The sequence below is a fragment of the Elephas maximus genome, chromosome X (genome assembly GCF_024166365.1).
Source record: "Elephas maximus indicus isolate mEleMax1 chromosome X, mEleMax1 primary haplotype, whole genome shotgun sequence".
Classification (NCBI taxonomy): Eukaryota; Metazoa; Chordata; class Mammalia; order Proboscidea; family Elephantidae; genus Elephas; species Elephas maximus.
Genome location: NC_064846.1, coordinates 106504607 through 106527873, shown reverse-complemented (window position 1 = coordinate 106527873; position 23267 = coordinate 106504607). Strand labels below are relative to the sequence as shown.

General features: G+C 42.0%; 1 protein-coding gene across 1 annotated transcript in view; it reads left to right on the top strand.

Annotated features, from left to right (window-relative positions):
* Positions 1-5235: 5235 nt before the first annotated feature.
* Positions 5236-23267, top strand: part of ARHGEF9 (Cdc42 guanine nucleotide exchange factor 9) — a 284119-nt gene continuing 266087 nt past the window's right edge. The window contains exon 1 of the mRNA XM_049872986.1: positions 5236-5348. Within this exon, the coding sequence (XP_049728943.1) occupies positions 5319-5348 (30 nt within the window). The 5' untranslated portion in view covers positions 5236-5318. The remainder of the gene's footprint in view (positions 5349-23267) is intronic.

Here is a 23267-nt window from a genome sequence, read left to right as displayed (position 1 = left end):
GGACGTTATCATGTGAGTTTGGCTTGCCAGATAATCTTTGAACAAATGCATATTGTGAGTTTGTTTTTGTTTTTTTTTAACCAACACCTCTGTCAAGGTGGGGGTTAAATCTGCTCCTCTAATTGAAACTTCTCATGCAATTATTCCAGCTTTTTTTCTGCCTTGGTCCTGAAAATAAATAGCGAGCTAGATAGAAAATCCGTTAGGCAGACTGTTTGAGGCTGAAGGCATGGCAAGGAGGAAAGAGAAGAGAGAGATAAAGAGGAAAGGGGCAGGTGCTAGGAAGAAGAGGATGGATGAGGTGAACTCGAAGTCACTTCATTTATACAAACTTGAGAGTAGAGAACCCACCTGGAGCTTGAAGAAGGAAAGTAACTAAAGGATCCTTTGCAGTGGAAGAAAACAGCCTTTTATCTGGCTGGTCTCTGAAACTCAGAGCCTGGGGGCCAAGCCCCCCTACATTCCAGAGTGGTGCTTTCCACAGTAGCCCCTTGAGAAGCATCTAACCCTCTCTCCAGGTTCTGTATGGAAGACAAGTGGAACCACTACCCCCTTGCTCTACTCTGAGATGCTTGAAGCTGCTTTAAGACCTTGCTTCAAGTGCCTCTCAGATTCACTGGGTCTCTTCTCTTACCTGAGTATGCAAGGCCAGGGAGCTACTTGGGATACTTGAGGATGAGTAATTGTGTTCCCAGGAAGGACTGTCCTAGCCAATGCTCTCACAGCAAATCTTCCCCAAATCAGGAACCCCAACTGTCCTCAAAATCTCTATTAATACTTGCAAATACAGATGACATTTCCTATTCCTTTTGGGGCAAAAAAAAAGTTAATGGCTTTAACACAGTGACAGAGGTTTGGTTTATGTCCACGCTTCTCACACTTTAATGTATGCTTGAATCATCGGGGATTTTGTTAAAATAAAAAAAAATAGGTCTGGGGTGGGCCTGGGATTCTGCATTTTTAATAAGCTCCCAGGAGATGCTGATGGTGGTGGTCCAAGGACTGCACTTTGAACAGTAAGGGGATAGATGGCCTTGAGAATTTTCCCAGCTGAATTTCTCTTCTCAAAATCTAATGTAGATTATATCTAGATATAAACCTCTACACACTTTTCCTATTGTACTAACAACTTGGCTTTAAATTATTTTCTATATTAGCTTATTTGGGGATGACGCCTATCATGCTTCCTGTTACCTGCCCTTCTGTCTTCATAATTCCCCTCTACTTCTTTTAGAAAAATATGCTATCTCTCTGTGCCTCCTATTATCCCTCATTGTGGTTTTCATTTCCTGATATTCTGGCCCCTGCCTGCTTCTCTGACATCATCTCCCACCGCTGTCTACTAGTTCACTACACTTTAGCTATGTTGGCCTTCTTTCTGTCTCTTGAATGTGTCAGTCTCATTTCCATGGTCTGGACTTTCACTTTTGTTCTTCTTTCTGGTCAAAATCCTCTTCCCCAAGACATTTGCATGGCTGATTTCTTCTCATCATACCAATGTCAACTCAAATGTAACTTCCTCAGAGAGGCCTTTCTTGGTCACCTAGGTAAAGCAGCGTCTCCCTCCGCCAGTCACTAGACAATTATGTTGTCCTGTTTTCATTTTAATAATATTTATTCAGTACCTAAGATTACCTTGTTTATTGGTTTGTGAGTTTAATATCTGAATCCCTCCATTAAAATGTAAGCTCCTTGAGGACAGAGACCTAGACTGTCTTGTTCACTGCTGTACTCTCAGCACCTAGAAAAGAACTTGGAAGGTAGTAGGTGCTTGATACATAATTGTTGACTGACAGACTATATTTCTGGGCATTCTTTCTCACTCATGGAAGTCTTTAGACTTTAGCTCCTGGCGTATCACTCGTTTCATCCTTTTTTTCTGTCTGTCTGACCTCAACATTCCCATATATGGCCTATTCAACCCTGGCCTCACTTTTGACAGCATTTTTCTTCACCCCATCTAGCCAGACAACTCCTGTGGATCTTTTCATAACCATTAGCCAACTGGATTACCTCCAAAATCTCAATTTCAAACATCTTTTAACCCCCAATCCAACAATACTCTGGTATCCCCACTCCAATAATTCTTCCACCTCATCAAGATCTCCAGTTCATTGACTCTACCATTCCATTGACCTTACCCCATTACTTATCACCCCCTCTCATGTCTTCTTTTTCCTTTGTCTAGCTTAGATTCTCTGGTTTATTATTGATTTCTCCCTTTCAAATGCTTGAAACTCTACTTCACACTTCTTTTCCCATTGTATTTGCCTGGAGAATCTCCCATATGTTCCACCCAACTACGTTTCTATACTTGTGCCTGAGCAGCAAAATGGGCTGGAGAAAAGCCCCACAGATGTGCTGATTGATTTTGCTTTACCACAAGCCTCAACTGGGCACTCAACACTTCCTGAAAATCATGGCTACTACATGTCCCTAATATGTTTACTTTCTCACTCCTTAAGACAGTGGCTCTTAACCTTAGTTGCACATTAAAGTAATCTGGGAACGTTTAAAAAAATCCTGATGCCCATGCTGTATCCCATTCCAATTAAATCATGATTCCTGAAGATGGGATTTAGATATCAGTGGTTTTAAAGCTCCCCAGGTGATTACAATGTTCAGCCAAGATTAAGAACCACTGCTCTGAAAGAATTACTTCATATTTTTTCCTTCTACCTCTAACCTCCAGTGACAGCTTTCTGCACACCCCTATCTCAGCTTTAGCTCTTCCTTGAGGAAATATAAGCTATTACAGGGAAATTACTTTCTCTTTCATTCATCGAATCTATAGACCTACTGGCACATGTACTTCACCCTCACCCATTTTCTCTGTCTTTCTTCCTGTTAGAGTGCAGAAAGTAACCCTGTTCCTATTAAGGGCAAATCCCTTTTTTATGCTCTAGACCTCATCTCATCCTAACTTCTCAAGGACTTTGCTCCTGTAGGTATCCCCTCTCCTTCACCAGCGCTTTAACAAATCATCTAGGCATCTTGTTAAAAGGCCAATTATTATTTAATAGGTCTGGTATGGGGCTTAAAGTTCTTATCTATTAGGATACTCAAATATTGTTTCCTCAGAAAAGCTTTCCAGGACTACCCAATACCCTTGTCTTACTCACTCTCTCTGTTACATCAGTTGGTTTGAGAGCACATAACATAATCTCTAATTATCTTTTTGTTTATGTATGCATTGTCTACCTCTCCACCACTCCAAGTAAATTGGGAAGTATGAGAGAAACTTTGTCTTATACCTCCAGCATCTATCAAAATACCTGGAACATAGGGGCTCAATAATATTGTTGAAAGAATGCATCCATATAAAAAAAATGCATCACTGCCCACATACTCCACCAAAAAAAAAACAAAGAAAAAAATGCCCAGGTTTTTTTTTATTGGATATGTCCTATGTGCCAGCAACTGTTGTAGGAGGTACTACAGTGAGTAATTCATTGTCCTTGCTTTCAATAAAACTTATAACTCCATTTAATCGACAGGAAATAAAAAAATTATACACATGACTGGGAAACAAAAGATAATTTTCAATTTAGAGGGCTAAATGGTAGTGCTATAGGAGTTAGATGAAAGGTGATAAAACCAGAGCCTGGAGGTGTTCAGGGGAAGCTTCCTAGAGGTGGTGCACCTAGTGCCAAATCTTAAAGAGTAATGATAGTTTTAATGGGCTGGTTGGCAAGGAAGGTGCATCCAAGGGTCTCAGAGTGAGTGAAGGCCCAGAGGTGGGAAAGTGATCAGAACACTGTGGTATCACTGGTGCCTGGACTATCAGACTTAGGAGGGAGTTGAAAGGTCACCTAGGTCAAGCTCCAATTTGATTCAGGAATCCCTGAATGCCAAGGGGCCATTCAGCTTCTGCTGGACACCTCCTTTGACTGGATGCTCATCAAGGCAGCCACTTCAATCTTTGGCCAGCTCTGTTTGGCCGAAACAATGGCTTGGATGAAGTGGGAAATGTGTGCTAGGAAGTAAAGGATAATAAGGTTGTATAGATGGTGTGCCAGTGATGTCTTCATGCCAGTCACTTCAGGCATTTCTTCTGATGCCATACTTTAATTCCCTCTTGCTGCAGTTGTTACCTCTGTTTTTATGATTCCATTCTTGTCCTTCTTGAACTGTGGGTCAGGAGCCTTGGATACTTGTCTTGTTGGTCTGTGCTACCTTGGGCAGACGTCTTTGATATCTGGGCTTCAGGTGCTCACGTGTGTAATGGGGGCTAATTAACACTCCCTGTCACGCAAAAAAAAAATTTTTTTTTTGTCATGCCCACTCTACAAAGTTATTGTGAGGGTCATATGGAATGATAGTGGGTGTGAATGTGACCAATTATGTAAACTCTCAGCAGTGCAAAGGTGTCAGCCTGCGTTGCATTGTCCATAATTAGGGACATCATAGAGGTGAGTGATTTCTCCATTTGCCTGTTTTGTTCATGTACATTTGACTCATTCTCAGCAAAATAAGCAAATGGAAAATTCACCCACCAACAGGCTACCTTTCATACTCCTGAAGGTATGAGGGAAGAGCCTGGAGTGGTGTGTTTGTGTGTGTGTGTGTGTGTGTGTGTGTGTGCAATAGCAGAAAAAATCTTGGAAAGCTGCAAAGCATTAAGTCGATTCTGTTTTTTTTTTTTTTTTTACCTTGGTCAGACCCCTTCCCTACACCAAGCCTCCATTTATCTATATGTAAAATGGAGATACTAACACCTGCCTCCACAGGGTTGTTCTGAGAAGTGGAAGTGATAATGCTTTCATGCAAGAAGAGAAGAGGATGGGTTGGGATTGGGAGCAAGAGAGTGCTGGTATGGCTTCTCTGGGGCAGATTTCAGATGCTGGCCCAACACCTCTGGCAACTTTGGAGAGGACTTTTCACTGACTCGACACGATTGGAGAGCCCCATAATAAACAGTATCTAACTCCAGCGCAGAAGGCTGACAGAGGTAGTAACTGGACGTTATTCACCCCCATCCTCGCCCTTACACCACCCCCTAGTTCTCAGACCTTGGCGGGGGACAAAGGCAGCCGGTTAGGAACCCCCCCCACACACACACCTCCCGCACCTCCCGCGATCAAGGCCCCCTCCTTCCCCGGATCAGCGAGGCGGAAAGGCTGAGCCTGCCGGCTGGCATGGAACAACCTGACTGAAGGCGGGGTCCAAGGCAGAGGGGATTGGGTTGCAGGGCTGTGGAGGAGGGGAGGCGGAGGGGGCGCTGGGGCTCTTGCTTGCTCCTGTCCAGCCCGCCCCGCCAGCCCGCAACAACCCGCACCAGCCACCGGGCCTTGGAGAAGCCGCACTTCGTGGGCATCATGCAGTGGATAAGGGGCGGATCCGGAATGGTGAGTGCACATAGCCTTGGCTTCTCTTGCTTGATCCTCAGTCTGTCAGCCCTACCCCCAGCCCCTCTGCCAGCTGCCCCGCGGTGAGCCCCCTCGCCTCTGCCCACTGTCCTCGCTGCCGTCCTTGAGACACGGGAGAGCTTGCTGTGGCCATTTTAGGAGCCCCTGCTCACCGGCCTGCTGAGGAAAGCCCTGTTCTATCACCCTCCACATTCCTGCTCCCCTCCAAGATTTAGGATGGGATGGGTGTGGGGGCGAGATGAGGTGCCCGGCCCAGGGGTCATTCGGGAGGCCAGAGAGGCAAGGGGGCTGGCAGAGGGGCTCTCTGCAAGCAGTGAGGCTCCCATGAAAGGGGCGAGCTGGCACACGGAGCGAGGCGGGGGGATGGTCACAAAGCCAGGGATTGCGGAAAGGGTTGCATGAGAAAGCTGCATGGCCCCCCAACTAGGTTTCATGTGCGCCCTGCCCCTGGCCAGCCCCAGGGCATGAGGGCTAGAGAGCCACTCTAGGGGAAACTGCCTGGAGGAGCCCTGCAGCCCTTTCTTGTCTGGACTGAGGTCATCCTGTACCCACACTTGGGGCATTTTCAAGGGTAGACGGCTGCAGAAACTCGGTCCTGGAAATGGGTCTGGGCCTCATTCAGTTAGAAAAGCTCTTCCCTCCTCACCCGCAAGGAGTGTGTGCTTGTGTGTGTGTTTAGTATCATTCTCCAACAATGAATTTTATGCCTTCTCCATTTGGAGACCTTGGGATGACTTCCCTTCGCAGAAAGGAAGTGGTGGTTGCATCCTGATGCCTCTCTGACTCAGCCAGGGGTAGCTCAAGCCTGGTTAGGGGCTCTGGGGGATGGGAGGACACCAAGTCTTTGTCTTCAGCTGAGAGTCAGGCTCAGGAAGTTGAACTGGGTCAGCAGGCACTAATGGCAATGACAGCCCACACTTCTGCACTAACACCCAAAATCTGCAGCTGAAGGAAAGTAGCCCAAAGTGGTTGGGCAAAAATTGAGATTTAAGTCTTTTCTTTTTCTTTTTTTGCCTCCATTTTGGAAGGGAGGAAGGAATCTGGCATGGGCTAGGACTGTATTCAGAGGAGCTGTCCTCTTCCCTTCCTCAGGGTTTCATTAGACCTTTGTTTCCATGGCTCTCGAAGATAGCAGTTTATATTCCTATATCCCACGACTTCCCAGATCTCACTCCTTCCCTGGGGTCTGATAAATGCTTTCCAATGTAGAACCAGAAAAGGTTAGAGCAGGAAAAGGCTTTAGAGTTCTTGTTGCCCAATCAGGAATAATAAGACTCAGAGTGGGCGAGACTTGCCCAGGGCCACACAGCTCCTTGGAGTCAAGATCTAGTACCTGGCTTGCCTGGTCCCTTTCCACTGTTCCACTAATCCACAGAACTGCTCATCAGTTCAAATGGTACTGAGAGAAGCAGAAAGGAACGGAGTCAGTCTGAACAAATGCCATAAACTTTGCCTGAAAAAAACATACCAGTCCTGACATTTCTGGGAGCTGGGTCTGAGTCAGATCTCCCTCCTCTTCCAAATATATTATAGTATAATAATGAGCTGCTCATTGACAACAGATTAAATTAATGGAGAAATCTGAAGTTTGGCCAATTATGTATGAAAGAGAAGAGAGGGTGGCAGACACCTTTGGAGACTAAGTGATTAAAGATTGATTGATGGGGAAATCTCACTATAATGTCTTTAGGGGACTGAGGCAGTGAATATTATATGATGAAACCACTTATTTAGCCATTTTCCAACATTCAAGAAATAGGAGTAGCAAACTCTTTTCTAGCCCAACCCCAAAAAACCAAACCCACTGCCATCAAGTCGATTCCAACTCATAGCAACCCTATAGGACAGAGTAGAACTGCCCCACAGAGTTTCCAAGGAGCACCTGGCGTATTCGAACTGCCCGTCTCTTGGTTAGCAGCCCTAGTACTTAACCACTATACCACCAGGGTTTCCTTTCTTAGCCCAGGAGGCAGAAAACCCCTAGTCTTAGCCCTGCCACTAACACTAATTGTTTGATGGGAATGCTCTGGGCCTCAGTTTTATCAACTGTTAGATGTGCCTGTTAACGATCACCAAAATTACTTCCAGATCTGAGATTCTCAGATTTCTAGAAGTAGATGTTGGATAAAATTTAAAATAGGGAGTGTATCTCTAGCCACCTTTTGATAATGTGGCTAGTCAAAAGGGCTGTCCTCGTTCTTTCATTTGCAAGGTACTTGAGTATGGATTGAGCCTTTTATAACAATGAGATTTCCTTTTAGAACATTGACTATTGAAACTAATTTTAAGTACCACATGTAAATATGAGTCCTTGAACATAAAACATCATTCAGGATTTTACGGAATAAGATTTGTCTAGGTAGATAGAAGATATTAAACTGTGAGTTCACTTTCGATGGTAAATTGTTCAGTATATTTATTATAGCTTCTGCCTGGCAGTATCAATTTGTGCTGGGTTAGGCAGTGTGCCTAAAGTAGAAAGAATGCTGGTCTGAGTTACAAGTCTGAGGTTAAGGGCCTAGCTTTTATACTTGTCAGCTCTGAAACTCTTGCCAGTTGTCAAACCTCTTTCATTGTCAGTATTCCCATCCATAAAATGAGGATAAAGTACCTATCTTATTGTCTCTATTGAGGTCATTAATTCATTCAACAACAACAAGAAAAAAAATATAGTGTATCTACTATGAGTTATCACTGATGTAGGCGCTGGGGAGACAACAGTGAACAAACACAAAATCCCCACTCTCATGGAACTTAAATTCCAGGGCTTTGGGGGGGGATGGAGGTTCACTAACCAGTTACACCAATGAATAGACAATATGTCAGGAGATGCTTATCTCTAAGAAAACATAAATAAGTAAAACCTGGTAAGAAAAGAGAGAGAAGGAGTGGAGGATGATATATGACAGAGATTGGTCAGAGTCTCTCTGATTAAGGGATATTTGAACAGAGATGTGAAGGAAATGAAGGAACAAACTCCATAAGGATATCATTGTCACAGTTAGTACACCTGTATGTCTTCCAGTGTAGAAACACAGAATCTAAGAACTTGAACTCAGCCTGATAGATGAGACCAGCAGTCAAAACGATGCCATTAACCGAGTGAAGGAGCTGTGAAAATTTAACATATACCAGTCCTCCTAGTTGCTGAATCTTCTGAGAGACTCAGAGAAGGAGAGCGCTTGACCCAAAACAACATATCTACTCAGTAACTGGGACAAGAATCCAAATCTCCCAGTTGCCATTCAAGTGTGCCTTCTGCAGCCTTCATGAGAATTTGGCAGAGAGCAAGGAGAGGGAAGCTCATCTCTTATATGCCATTTATACCGTTAGCTCACTATATCCTCACATTAACCTGTTGCCGTTGAGTCAATTCCTACTCATAGCGACCCTATAGGATAGAGTAGAACTGTCTCATAGGGTTTCCAAGGAGCAGGTGGTGGGTTCGAACTGTCAGCCTTTTGGTTAGCAGCCGCGCTCTTAACCACTGAACTACCAGAGCTCCATATCCTCACGTTAGCTCCTGCAAAATGGGTCTTAATATCTACATTTGTTCATTTATATGTTTTTGCAACTAATAATCACTGAAAACCTACTAGGTACTAGGTACACTTCTAGCCATTAGGAATGCCACAGGAAACAAAACATAAAAATGTCCCTGCCTGAGAAGAAAATATAATTTGATGGTTAGGAGGGAGGGAGGGAGGGATTGTGGGAAAGGGATATTCGCTAGATAAGAACTACTTTAGGTGAAGGGAAAGACAACACACAATACAGGTGAGGTCAGCACAATTGGACTAAACCAAAAGCAAAGAAGTTTCCTGAATAAACTGAATGCTTCGAAGACCAGCGTAGTAGGGGCCAGGGTTTAGGGACCATGGTTTCAGGGGACTTCTAGGTCAATTGGCATAATAAAATCTATTAAGAAATAATTCTGCATCCCACTTTGGAGAGTGACATCTGGGGTCCCAAACGCTAGAAAGCGGCCATCTAAGATGCATCAATTGGTCTCAACTCACCTGGACCAAAGGAGAATGAAGAACACCAAGGACTCAAGGTAATTACGAGCCCAAGAGACATAAAGGGTCACATAAACCAGAGACTACATCAGCCTGAGACCAAAAGAACTAGATGGTGCCTGGCTACAACCAATGACTGCCCTGACAGGGAAAAAAAGAGAGAACCACTGAGGGAGCAGGAGAGCAGTGGGATGCAGACCCCAAATTCTCATAAAAAGACCAGACTTAATGGTCTGGCTGAGACTAGAAGGACCCCGGTGGTCATAGCTCTCAGACCTTCTGTTGGCCCAGGGCAGGAGCCATTCCCAAAGCCAACTCTTCAGACAAGGATTGGACTGGACAATGGGATGGAGAGGGTTGCTGGTGAGGAGTGAGTTTCTTGGATCAGGTGGAAGCTTGAAAGTATGTTGGCATCTCCTGCCTGGAAGGGAGATGAGAGGGTAGAGGGGGTTAGAAGCTGGTGGAATGGACACGAAAAGAGAGAGTGGAGGTAGGGAGCGGGCTGTCTCATTAGGAGGAGAGCAATTGGGAGTATGCATCAAGGTGTATGTAAGTTTTTGTGTGAGAGACTATCTTGATTTGTAAACTTTCACTTAAAGCACAATAAAAATTAAAAATAAATAGACATTAAAAAAAAAGTCCCTACCCTCCCAGAGTTCATAGCCTAGTCCAGCTTAAAAACAGGGCCAAAGTGGGTAAGCATCTTGCTCCATATTAAATTTTAAATAAAGGGCAGAATCAAAATTTAAATCCAGATTTGCCTCACTGAAAAAGCTTTATTCTTTCCACAACCCACCTTCCCATGACCCATCCATTTCCCACACCTCTACCCACCCTCCCATCCACCCACCAATCCATGACCCATCTACATATCCACTCACTCATTCATTCATCCATTCGTCTATCTATCTAATATATTTATTAATCACTTATGAAGTGCTGGGTGCTAGTGATACAGCAGGCACAGTCCTCTAGCTCTCATTCCTCTGCCTTGGTATGAGCAACATAGTGTAATGGTTAGGAACACAGACCCTGGGCCCAGGTTCCCTGCATTCAAATACTTGCTCTGTCCACTTACTGTATGTGTGGTCTTGGGGAGCCCATATAACCCCTCAGTTAATAATACATATTTTTTTTTACATTTCATAGGGTTTTGTGAGGAGTAAGTGAGGTAATACATGTAAAGTACTTAGAACAGTGGTTGGTACAGAATGAAAGCTATATAAATATATGTTTCTATTTTATTTTATTTTTTATTGTTGTTGAAAATATACACAGCAAATCATACACCAGTTCAACAATTTATACATGTACAATTCTACAACATTGATTACATTCTTCAAGTTCTGCAACAATTCTCATCCTCCTTTTCTGAATTGTTTCTCCCTCGTTAACATAAATTCGCTGCCCCCTAAACTTCCTATCTAATCTTTCTAGTTGCTGTTTTCAATTTGACCGGTATAGATAGTTCTTTAAAAGAACACAATGCTCAAAGCATTCTTTTTTTTTTATTGTGCTTTAAGTGAAAGTTTACAAATCAAGTCATGCTCTCATACAAAAACTTATACACACCTTTTTATGTACTCCTAGCTGCTCTCCCCCTAATGAGACAGCACACTCCTCCTCTCCACCCTGTATTCCCTGTGTCCATTCAACCACTTCCTGTCCCCCTCTGCCTTCTCAACTCGCCTCCAGACAGGAGTTGCCCACATAGTCTTATGTGTGTACTTGAGCCAAGAAGCTCACTCCTCACCAGTATCATTTTCTGTCCTACAGTCCAGTCCAATCCCTGTCTGAAGAGTTGGCTTCAGGAATGTTTCCAGTCTTGGGCTAACACAGGGTCCAGGAACCATGACCTCTGGGGTCCCTCTAGTCTCAGTCAGACCATTAAGTCTGGTCTTTTTATGAGAATTTGGGGTCTGCATCCCACTGTTCTCCTGCTCCATCAGGGATTCTCTGTTGTGTTCCCTGTCAGGGCAGTCATCGGTGGTAGCCAGTCACCATCTAGTTCTTTTGGTCTCAGGCTGATGTAGTCTCTGGTTTATGTGACCCTTTCTGTCTCTTGGGCTCATATTTACCTTATGTCTTTGGTGTTCTTCATTTTCCTTTGCTCCAGGTGGGTTGAGATCAATTGATGCATCTTAGGTCGCCATTTGCTAGCTTTTAAGACCCCAGACACCACTCACCATACTGGGATGCAGAACGTTTTCTTAAAACATTTTGTTATGCCAATTGACCTAGATGTCCCCCGAAACCATGGTCCCCAAACCCCCGTCCCTGCTAATCTGGCCTTTGAAGTGTTCAGTTGCATTTAGGAAACTTCTTTGCTTTTGGTTTAGTCCAGTTGTCAAAGCAGACATTCTTTACTTTTCAATCGCCTCATATGCATGTGAAAGCTGGACAAGGAATAAGGAAGACCGGAGAATTGATGCCTTTGAAATATGGTGTGGTGAAGAATATGGACTGCCAAAGAATGAACAAATCTGTCTTGGAAGAAGTACAAACAGAATGTTCCTTAGGATGGAGAGACTCTGTCTCACTTACTTTGGACAAGTAATCAGGAGGGACCAGTTCCTGGAGAAGGACATCATGCTTGGTAAAGTAGAGGGTCAGAGAAAAAGGGGAAGACCCCCAATGAGATGTCTTGACACAGTGCCTGCAACAGTGAGCTCAAACAGTAACAATTGTGAGGATGGCTCAGGACTGAACAGCATTTCATTCTATTGTACACAGGGTCCCTAGGAGTTGCAACTGACTCAACAGCACCAAACAACAACGACAACTGTTTGATTAAAAAAAGACTTCAGGGCATATTTTTGGTTTCAGGTTTAAAGATTATCTCCCTGGTTAAATTTATCTTAGGTGTTTTGTTCTCTTTGATGCTATTGGAAATGTAATCATTTTCCTAATTTCCCTTTCAGATTTCTCATTGCTGGTGTATAGAAACCCAACTGATTTCTCTTTATTGTTCTGGTACCCTGCAACTTTGCTGAATTCCTGTATTACCTCTAGAACTTTTTTTAAAATTTTTATTGTGTTTTAAGTGAAAATTTACAAATCAAGTCAGTCTGTCATGCAAAAACTTATATACACCTTGCTACATACTCCCAATTGCTCTCCCCCTAATCTCCCCTGCTCCCTACCTCCACTCTCTCTTTTCATGTCCGTTTCGCCAGCTTCTAACCCCCTCTACCCTCTCATCTCCCCTCCAGGCAGGAGATGTGAACATACTCTCAAGTGTCCACCTGTTCCAAGAAACACACTCCTCACCAGCATCCCTCTCCATCCCATTGTCCAGTCCAATCCCTGTTTGGAGAGTTGGCTTTGGGAATGGCACCTGTCCTAGGCCAACAGAAGGTCTGAGAGCCATGACCACTGGGGTCCTTCTAGTCTCAACCAGACCATTAAGTCTGGTTTTTTTATGAGAATTTGGGGTGTGCATCCCACTGCTCTCCTGCGCCTTCAGGGATTCTCTGTTGCGTTCCCTCTCAGAGCAGTCATCGCTTGTAGCTGGGCACCATCTGGTCTCAGGCTGATGTAGTCTCTGGTTTATGTGACCCTTTCTGTCTCTTGGGCTCTTAATTACCTTGTGCACTTGGTGGTCTTCATTCTCCTTTGGTCCAGGTAAGTTGAGACAAATTAATGCATCTTAGGTGACTGTTTAGTAGCATTTAAGACCCCAAAGGCCACTCTCCAAAGTGGAATGCAGGATAATTTCTTAATACATTTTATTATGCCAGTTGAGTGAGATGTCCCCTGAAACCATGGTCCCCAAACCCCCGTCCCTGCTATACTGGCCTTCAAAGCATTCGTTTTATTCAGGAAACTTCTTTGCTTTTGGTTTAGTCCAGTTGTGCTGACCTCACCTGTATTGTGTGTTGTCTTTCCCTTCACCTAAAGTAGTTCTTATCTACTATCTAATTAGTGAATACCCCTCTCCCACCCTCCCTCCCTCCACCCTCTTGTAAACACCAAAGAATATTTTCTTCTCTGTGTAAACTATTTCTCGAATTCTTATGCAATTGTTCTTTTGCAATTGACTAATTTCACTCAGCACAATGCCTTCCAGATTCCTCCATGTTATCATGTGTCACAGATTCATCACTGTTCTTTATCGATGCGTAGTATTCCATTGTGTGAATATAACATAATTTATTTATCCATTCATCCGTTCATGGGCACCTTGGTTTGCTTCCATATTTTTGCTATTGTAAACGGTGCTGCAATAAACATGGGTGTGCACATATCTGTTCCTGTAAAGGCTCTTATTTCTCTAGGATATATTCCAAGGAGTGAGATTGCTGGATCCTATGGTATTTCTATTTCTAGCTTTTTAAGGAAGTGCCAAATTGATTTCCAAAGTGGTTGTACCATTTTACATTCCCACCAGCAGTGTATAAGTGTTCCAATCCCTCCACAGCCTCTCCAAAATTCATTAATGTGTGATTTTTGGATTAATGCCAGCCTTTTTTTGTTGTTGTTGGAGTGAGATGGAATCTCATTGTAGTTTTGATTTGCATTTCTGTACAGGCTAATGACCGTGAGCATTTCCTCATGTTCCTGTTAGCTACCTGAATGTCCTCTTTAGTGAAGTGTCTGTTCATATCTTTTGCCAGTTTATAGTTCAGTTTTTCCAGCATCATGTAGATTTTAGAGATTCAGGCGCTGATCAGAAATGTCATAGCTAAAAACTTTTTCCCAGTCTGTAGGTAGTCTTTTTACTCTTTTGGTGAAGTCTTTGGATGAGCATACGTGTTTGATTTTTAGGAGCTCCCAGTTATCTAGTTTTTCTTCTGCACTCTTAATAATGGTTTCTATACTGCTCATGCCATGTGTTAGGGCTCCTAATGTTGTCCCTATTTTTTCTTCCATGATCTTTATCGGTTTTGATTTTATATTTAGGGCTTTGATCCATTTTAAGCTCATTTTTGTGCATGGAGTGAGGTATGGATCTTGTTCTATTTTTTTGCAGATGGATATCCAGTTATGCTAGCACCATTTGTTAAAAAGACTGTCTTTTCCCCATTTAACTGTTTTGGGGCCTTTGACAAATATCAACTACTCATAGGTGATTGGATTTATGTCTGGATTCTCAATTCTGTTCCATTGTTGTTGTACCAGTACCAGACTGTTTTGACTACGGCGGTGGTATAATAGGTTGTAAAATAAGGCCTCTCACTTTGTTCTCCTTTTTCAGTAATGCCTTATTTATCCAGGGCCTCTTTCTCTTCCGTATGGAGTTGGTGATTTGTTTCTCCATCTCATTAAAGAATGTTGTTGGGATTTGGATTGGAATTGCATTAAATGTATAGATCGCTTTTGGTAGAGTAGACATTTTCATAATGTTAACTCTTCATATCCATGAGAAAGGTGTGTTTTTCCACTTATGTAAGTCTCTTTTGGTTTCTTGCAGAAGTGTACTGTAGTTTTCTTTGTATAAGTCTTTTACATCTCTGGTAAGATTTATTCCTAAGTATTTTATCTTCTTGGGGGCTACAGTAAATGGCACTGATTTGGTGATTTCCTCTTCGATGTTCTTTTTGTTGGTGTAGAGGAATCCAACCGATTTTTGTATGTTTAACTTGTATCCCGATACTCTGCCGAACTCTTCTATTAGTTTCAGTAATTTTCTGGAGGATTCCATAGGCTTTTCTGTGTATAAGATCATGTTGTCTGCAAGTAGAGATAGTTATACTTCTTCCTTGCCAATCTGAATGCCCTGTATTTCTTTATCTAGCCTAATTGCTCTGGCTAGGACCTCCAACACAATGTTGAATAAGAGCGGTGATAAACGGCATCCTTGTCTGGTTCCCGAACTCAATGGGAATGCTTTCAGGCTCTCTCCATTTAGGGTGATGTTGGCTGTTGGCTTTGTATAAATGCCCTTTATTATGCTGAGGAATTTTCCTTTTATTCCTATTTTCCAGAGAGTTTTTATCATGAATGAGTGTTGAACTTTGTCAAATGCCTTTTCTGCATCATGTGATTCTTGTCTTTTGTTTTATTTATGTGGTGGATTACATTAATTGTTTTTCTAATGTTGAACCATCCCAGCATACCTGATATGAATCCCGCTAGGTCATGGTGAGTTATTTTTTGATATGTTGCTGAATTCTATTGTCTAGAATTTTGTTGAGAATTTTTGCATGTACGTTCATGAGAGATATAGGTCTATAATTTTCTTTTCTTGTGGTGTCTTTACCTGGTTTTGGTATCAGGGACATGGTGGCTTCATAGAATGAGTTTGGTAGTATTCCGTCCTTTTCTATGCTCTGAAATACCTTTAGTAGTAGTGGTGTTAACTCTTCTGTGAAAGTTTGGTAGAACTCTGCAGTGAAGCTGTCCAGACCAGGGCATTTTTTTTGTTGGGAGATTTTTGATTATCTTTTCAATCTCTTCTTTTGTTATGGGTCTATTTAGTTGTTCTACCTCTGTTTGTGTTAGTTTAGGTAGGTAGTGTGTTTGTAGGAATTCATCCATTTCTTCTAGGTTTTCAAGTTTGAGTACAGTTTTTCATAGTAATCTGATATGATTCTTTTAATTTCAGTTGGATCTGTTGTAATATCACCCATCTCATTTCTTATTTGGGTTATTTGCTTCCTCTCCTGTTTTTCTTTTGTCGGTTTGGCCACTGGTTTATCAATTTTGTTGATTTTTTCGAAAACCCAGCTTTTGGTCTTGTTAATTCTTTCAATTGTTTTCCTGTTTCATTTAGTTCAGCTCTAATTTTTATTATTTGTTTTCTTCTGTTTTTCTCTTTCTATTTGTTCAAGTTGTAGGGATAATTCTTTGATTTTGGCCCTTTCTTCTTTTTGGATGTGTGCATTTATTGATATAAATTGGCCTCTGAGCACCGCTTTTGCTGTGTCCCAAAGGTTCTGATAGGAAGTGTTTTCATTCTCATTGGATTCTCTGAATTTCTTTATTCCATCCTTAATGTCTTCTATAATCCAGTCTTTTTTGAGCAGGGTATTGTTTAGTTCCAAGTGTTTAATTTCTTTTCCCTGCTTTTCCCATTATTGATTTCTACTTTTATGGCCTTATGTTCAGAGAAGATGCTTTGTAATATTTCAATGTTTTGGATTCTGCTAAGGCTTGCTTTATGAACTAATATGTGGTCGATTGTACAGAATGTTCCATGTGCACTAGAAAAGAAAGTATAATTTGTTGCTGTTGGGTGGAGTGTTCTGTATATGTCTATGAGGTCAAGGTGGTTGATTGTGGCATTTACATCTTCCGTGTCTTTATTGACCTTCTTTCTGAATGTTCTGTCCTTCACTGAAAGTGGTGTGTTGAAGTCTCCTACTATTATTGTGGAGCTGTCTATCTCACTTTTCAATGCCGATAGAGTTTGTTTTATGTACCTTGCAGCCATATCATTGGGTGCATAACTATTTAATATGGTTATGTCTTCTTGGTGTATTGTCCCTTTAATCATTATATAGTGTCCTTCCTTATCCTTTCCGATGAATTTAACTTTAAAGTCTATTTTGTCAGAAATTAATATTGCCACTCCTGCTCTTTTTTGATCGTTGTTTGCTTGATATATATTTTTTCCATCCTTTGAGTTTTAGTCTGTTTGTGTCTCTAAGTCTAAGGTGTGTCTCTTGTAGGCAGCATGTAAACAGATCATGTTTTTTAATCCATTCTGCCACTCTCTGTCTCTTTATTGGTGCATTTAGTCCATTTACGTTCAGGGTAATTATGGATAGGTAGGAATTTAGTGCTATCATTTTGATGTCTTTTTTTGTGTGTTGTTGACAGTTTCTTTTTCCCACTTAATTTTATGTGCTGAGAAGATTATCTTTATATATTGTCCTTTTTTCATATTTGTTGGTGTTGATTTTGTTTCTGCTGAGTCTCTATTTTTTCCTTGTATTTTATTTTGATGAGTAGGATAGTTTGTCTCCTTTGTGGTTACCTTATTATTTACCCCTCTTTTTCTAAATTTAAACCTAACTTTTATTTCTTTGTATCACCGTATCTTCCTCTCCATATGGAAGATCTGTGATTACATTTCTTCGTCCCTGTTTATTATTTTAACGTTATGTTCTTTTATATAATAACATCGTTATTACCCTGTTTTGAGCTTTTTTTTTTTTTCTTAATATTCTTGCTTTGTTTATTTGGATTTCTCTGTCTGGGTTGACTTCTATTTGCTTTTCCCAGTGTTCTAGTCTTGGGTTGATACCTGATATTATTGATTTTCTGGGTTGACTTCTGTTTGCTCTTTCCAGTGTTCTAGTCTTGGATTGATACCTGACATTATTGATTTTCTGACCAAAGAATTCCCTTTAGTATTTCCTGTAGTTTTGGTTTGGTTTTTATGAATTCCCTAAACTTCTGTTTATCTGGAAATGTCCTTCATATTTAAGAGACAGTTTTGATGGATAGATGATTCTTGGCAGGCAATTTTTTTCCTTCAATTTTTTAAATATGTATCCCATTGCCTTCTTGCCTGCATGGTTTCTGCCGAGTAGTCGAAGCTTATTCTTATTGGCTCTCCTTTGGAGGTGACTTTTCATTAATTCCTCAGTGCTCTTATAATTCTCTCTTTATCTTTGGTTTTGGCAAGTTTGATTATAATATGTCTTTTTTTTTTAATTTTTATTAAGCTTCAAGTGAACATTTACCATTCCAATCAGTCTGTCACATGTAGGTTTACATACATCTTACTCCCTTCTCCCACTTGCTCTCCCCCTATTGAGTCAGCCCTTACAGTCTCTCGTTTCGTGCCAATTTTGCCATCTTCCCTCTCTCTCTATCTTCCCATCCCCCCTCCAGTCAAGAGTTGCCTACACACTCTCCCGTGTCCACCTGATTTAATTAGCTCACTCTTCATCAGCATCTCTCTCCCCCCCACTGACCAGTCCTTTTCATGCCTGATGATTTGTCTTCGGGGGTGGTTCCTGTCCTGTGCCATCAGAAGTTCTGGGGAGCATTGTCTCTGGGATTCCTCTAGTCACAATCATACCATTAGGTGTGGTTTTTAGTGAGAATTTGGGGTCTGTATCCCATTGGTCTCCTGCTCCCTCAGGAGTTGTCTGTTGTGCTCCCTGACAGGACAGACATCGATTGTGGCTGGGCACCAACTAGTTCTTCTGGTCTCAGGATAATGTAGGTCTCTGGTTCATATGGCCCTTTCTGTCTCTTGGGTTCTTAGTTGTCGTGTGACCTTGGTGTTCTTCCTTTGCCTTTGCTCCCGGTGGGTTGAGACCAATTAATGTATTTTAGATGGCCGCTTGTTGGCATTTAGGACCCCAGGCGCCACAATTCAAAGTGGGATGCAGAGTGTTTTCATAATAGAATTGTTTTGCCCATTGACTTAGAAGTCCCCTCAAACCAAGTTCCCCAGACCCCAGCCCCTGCTTCGATGACCTTTGAAGCTTTCATTTCATCCCGGAAACCTCTTTGCTTTTAGTCCAGTCCAATTAGGCTGACCTTCCTTGTTTTGAGTGATGCCTTTCCCTTCACCCAATGCAGTTCTTATCTACAGATTGATCAATAAAAAGCCCTCTCCCTCCCTCCCTCCCTCCCTCCCTCCCCCCTTTGTAACCGCAAAACTATGTGTTCTTTTCCGTTTTTTCTATTTCTCAAGATCTTATAATAGTGGTCTTATACAATATTTGTCCTTTTGCAACTGACTCATTTCGCTCAGCATAATGCCTTCCAGATTCCTCCATGTTATGAAATGTTTCAGAGATTCGTCACTGTTCTTTATCGATGCATAGTATTCCATTGTGTGAATATACCACAATTTATTTACCCATTCATCCGTTGACGGACATCTTGGTTGCTTCCAGCTTTTTGCTATTGTAAACAGAGCTGCAATAAACATGGGTGTGCATATATCTGTTTGTGTGAAGGCTCTTGTATCTTTAGGGTATATTCCGAGGAGTGGGATTTCTGGGTTGTATGGTAGTTCTATTTCTAACTGTTTAAGATAACGCCAGATGGATTTCCAAAGTGGTAGTACCATTTTACAATCCCACCAGCAGTGTATGAGAGTTCCAATCTCTCCGCAGCCTCTCCAACATTTATTATTTTGTGTTTTTTGGATTAATGCCAGCCTAGTTGGTGTGAGATGGAATCTCATCGTAGTTTTAATTTGCATTTCTCTAATGGCTAATGATCGAGAGCATTTTCTCATGTATCTGTTGGCTGCCTGAATATCTTCCTTAGTGAAATGTGTGTTCATATCCTTTGCCCACTTCTTGATTGGGTTGTTTGTCTTTTTGTGGTTGAGTTTTGACAGAATCATGTAGATTTTAGAGATCAGGCGCTGGTCTGAGATGTCATAGCTGAATATTCTTTCCCAGTCTGTAGGTGGTCTTTTTACTCTTTTGGTGAAGTCTTTAGATGAGCATAGGTGTTTGATTTTTAGGAGCTCCCAGTTATCTGGTTTCTCTTCATCATTTTTGTTAATGTTTTGTATTCTGTTTATGCCCTGAATTAGGGCTCCTAGGGTAGATCCTATTTTTTCTTCCATGATTTTTATCGTTTTAGTCTTTATGTTTAGGTCTTTGGTCCACTTGGAGTTAGTTTTTGTGCATGGTGTGAGGTATGGGTCCTGTTTCATTCTTTTGCAAATGGATATCCAGTTATGCCAGCACCATTTGTTAAAAAGACTATTATTTCCCCAATTGACTGACACTGGTCCTTTGTTAAATATCAGCTGCTCATACTGATTATAATATGTCTTGATAACTTTCTTTCAAGATCTATCTTATGTGGAGTTCGATGAACATCTTGGATAGATATCTTCTCATCTTTCATGGTATCAGGGAAGTTTTCTGCCAACATCTTGAACAGCTTTCTCTGTATTTTCTGTTATCCCTCCCTGTTCTGGTACTCCAATCACTTGTAGGTTATTTCTCTTGATAGAGTCCCACATGATTCTTAAGATTTCTTCATTTTTTTAAATTCTTTTATCTGATTTTTCTTCAAATATATTAGTGCCAAGTGATTTATCTTCGAGTTCAGAAATTCTAGCTTCTACTTGCTCAATTCTGCTCCTCTGACTTTCTATTGAGTTGTCTACTTCTGTAATTTTATTGTTAATCTTCTGAATTTCTGATTGCTCTCTATGGATTTTTCCAGCTTATTAAACTTTTCATTATGTTCCTGAATAATCTTTCTAATTTCTTCAATTGCTTTATCTGTGTGTTCCTTGGCTTCTTATGCATATTGCCTCGTTTCCTTCCTGATGTCTTGAAGGGTTCTGTATATTAAACTTTTGTATTCTGGCTCTGGTAATTCCAGGAATGCACTTTCATCTAGAAGATCCCTGGGTTCTTTGTTTTGAGAGCCTTTTGAGGTGATCATGGTCTGTTCCTGTATGTGACTTGATATTGACTGTTGTATTAGTTTATGCTTGCTCACTGTATCGTAGCTGCTTGCTTTGTTTTGTTTGGTATACCCCTATGGGTTGTTTAAGTGAGCTAGCTTGATTATTTTTGCCTTTGGAGCTCTGACATCGTGTCCCCAGATGGCTAGAGCTATTATCAGGTATAGCAGTCTAGGAGTCCATTCAGTTTTCTTGTATGAATTCAGCTCAGATTTCCAGGTAGCTTTTTTTTTTTTTAATCATCATGTGTGTGGTATGGGCTCTGTCCTATAGTCTTAGAGGGGCAGGGGTGATTGGCATATATACCGGTGTCTGATTGCAGCAGGGTCACTCTCTGAACAAAGCAGGGGGCTAAGAACTGACCCCTGAATGTCTCTGAGGAAAACGCATCCCTCTTCCCTAGAACGTGCAGGTGGATGGGTTCTGCAGACAGGCCATGGGCACCCAAAGTTTTTCATTGTAAGGACTGGGAGGTACCATTTATCTTTGGATCCCTGTCATGGGTGGCTGGTCTGCCCGAGTGGAGCTACCAGTCCTTAGGTCCCTGATGTGGGTAGGTGAGGACCTTGTTTAATAGGCAAAGCAATTTCAAACCTCAAACACCCACCTCTCCATTGCACAGCTGACATTGTTTTAGTTTACCAACAAGGGCCTGTTCTCCCAAAATAGGCCCACACAGGTCCATGCAGAAGGGAATGGTGCTTAAAGTCCATGGATGGTTTATGCCTGGACAGGAGCTGCTTCTGTCCTGAGCTCCCCTGGTTAGTGGAGCTAGCAAATTATCTTTTTCCCCAATTGCAATTTTTTTCCTCCGCCATGGCTGGGAAGATGGTTTTAGGTGCTCAGCAGGGCCTATCTCAGCCCCAGGGAATTCAGTCGCTGAAGCTGGCTTGAGGGCTTGGGAGTGTGGTAAAATATATGCAAGTACTTAGCTTTTGCTGAGAGCGCCATTCTTCTCAGAATCCAGAGATGTGAGTAGGCTGTGTGGCCGGCTGCTTCTCCCTGAGGAAACTGCGGCCATATGCTAGTACCAGCCCACCCCCGTGGCTCTGGGAATGGTGCCTGAGAGCTCCCCATGATTCAGGTCCGGTAACTCCTCTCCCCTTCTGAATGGTCTCTTCCTCCCCCTGCCCCTCAGATCATTTTCTAAGCTTGCCTTTGAAGCTCAGGGCTCCCAGCTTGTCACAAATATGCTCGTTTCACTTGTTTTTTCAGGTCTTTTTTGTAAAGAGGGCTCACTGGAAGCGTCTGTCTATTCCACCATCTTCTCTCCCCCTGGATATAGTATTCTTTGTTGACAGTTTTTTTTTTTCTTCCAGCACCATAAATATATCATTCCATTGCCCTCTGGCTGCCAGTGTTTCTCAGGAGAAAGTGACATTTAATCTTTTTGGGGGATCCTTTATATGGAACTGTTTGCTTCTCTATCACTGCTTTCAGAGTTTTCTCCTTATCTTTAAATTTTGAGAGCCTAGCTATGATGTGTGTCTTGGTGTAGATCTCTTTGGGTTTATCCTGCTTGGGGTTCTTTGACCTTCTTCGATTTGTAGATTCATGTACTTCATGAGATTAGGGAAATTTTCTGTCATTATTTCTTCAGATATCATTTCTGTCCCTTTCTCTGTCTCATCTCTTTCTGGAATTCCCATGATGTGTGTAGTAGATCTGTTGATACTGTCTCATAATTTCATTAAACTGTACTCAGCAGTCTTAAGCCTCTTCAGCCTTCAGCCTTCTTGTTGCTCTTCAGCCTCCATAATTTTGACTATCTTACCCTCTAATTTGCTGATTCTTTCTTCTTCTGCTTTCATATCTGTTGTTAAATCCTTCTATTTTGTTTCTCATTTCAGTTTTTGTCTCTTCCAGTTGCAATGTTTCTGTTTTGTTTCTTTTTAGAGTCCTCTCTCTCTTGTTTTCTCTCCCTCTCTGCTCTGTTTCTGCAAGTGTTTTCAATCAGAAATCCCACACCCAATGAGCCTCCTGTGGAGCTGAAAGTTGCCCTCATGTTTTGCCTGAGGCTTCCTTCTCTGCTCTGTGGGGGCCACTTATATCTGAGCTGGCATTCAGGGGAAGCACAGGCAGACTTTCCTATGTGTCAGAAAGAGGAGGGGATGGCATTCCTCAGATGAATCTCCAAAAGATTTGTCTTGTTGATTTCTGAGCCCCAGTGACTCTGTGTTGTTTGGGGAATCAGTTGCATTTAAGTGGCCTACCTTCTACCCCCACTGCAGGAAACCTTTCATAGCAATTTATATCAGTGCAGCAGCCAACAGTTACTGAGTGGAGAGGGGCTGGCATGTTCCAAATAAACCCCCAGAGAAATCTGCCTTGTTGATGTCAGAGTCCCATCAGTAGTATATCATCTGTGGTAGTGGACTCAACTTAAGACATCTGCTTCCTAGCTTACAGCAGTGTCAGTCAACAATTCTCAGCACTGACTAGAGGGAGGCAGACAGACCTGAACTAACCCTCGAGGTGTTATGTCCTGTTAATTTTGGAGAACTGAGCTATGGGTTTGCAGACAGGCAGGGT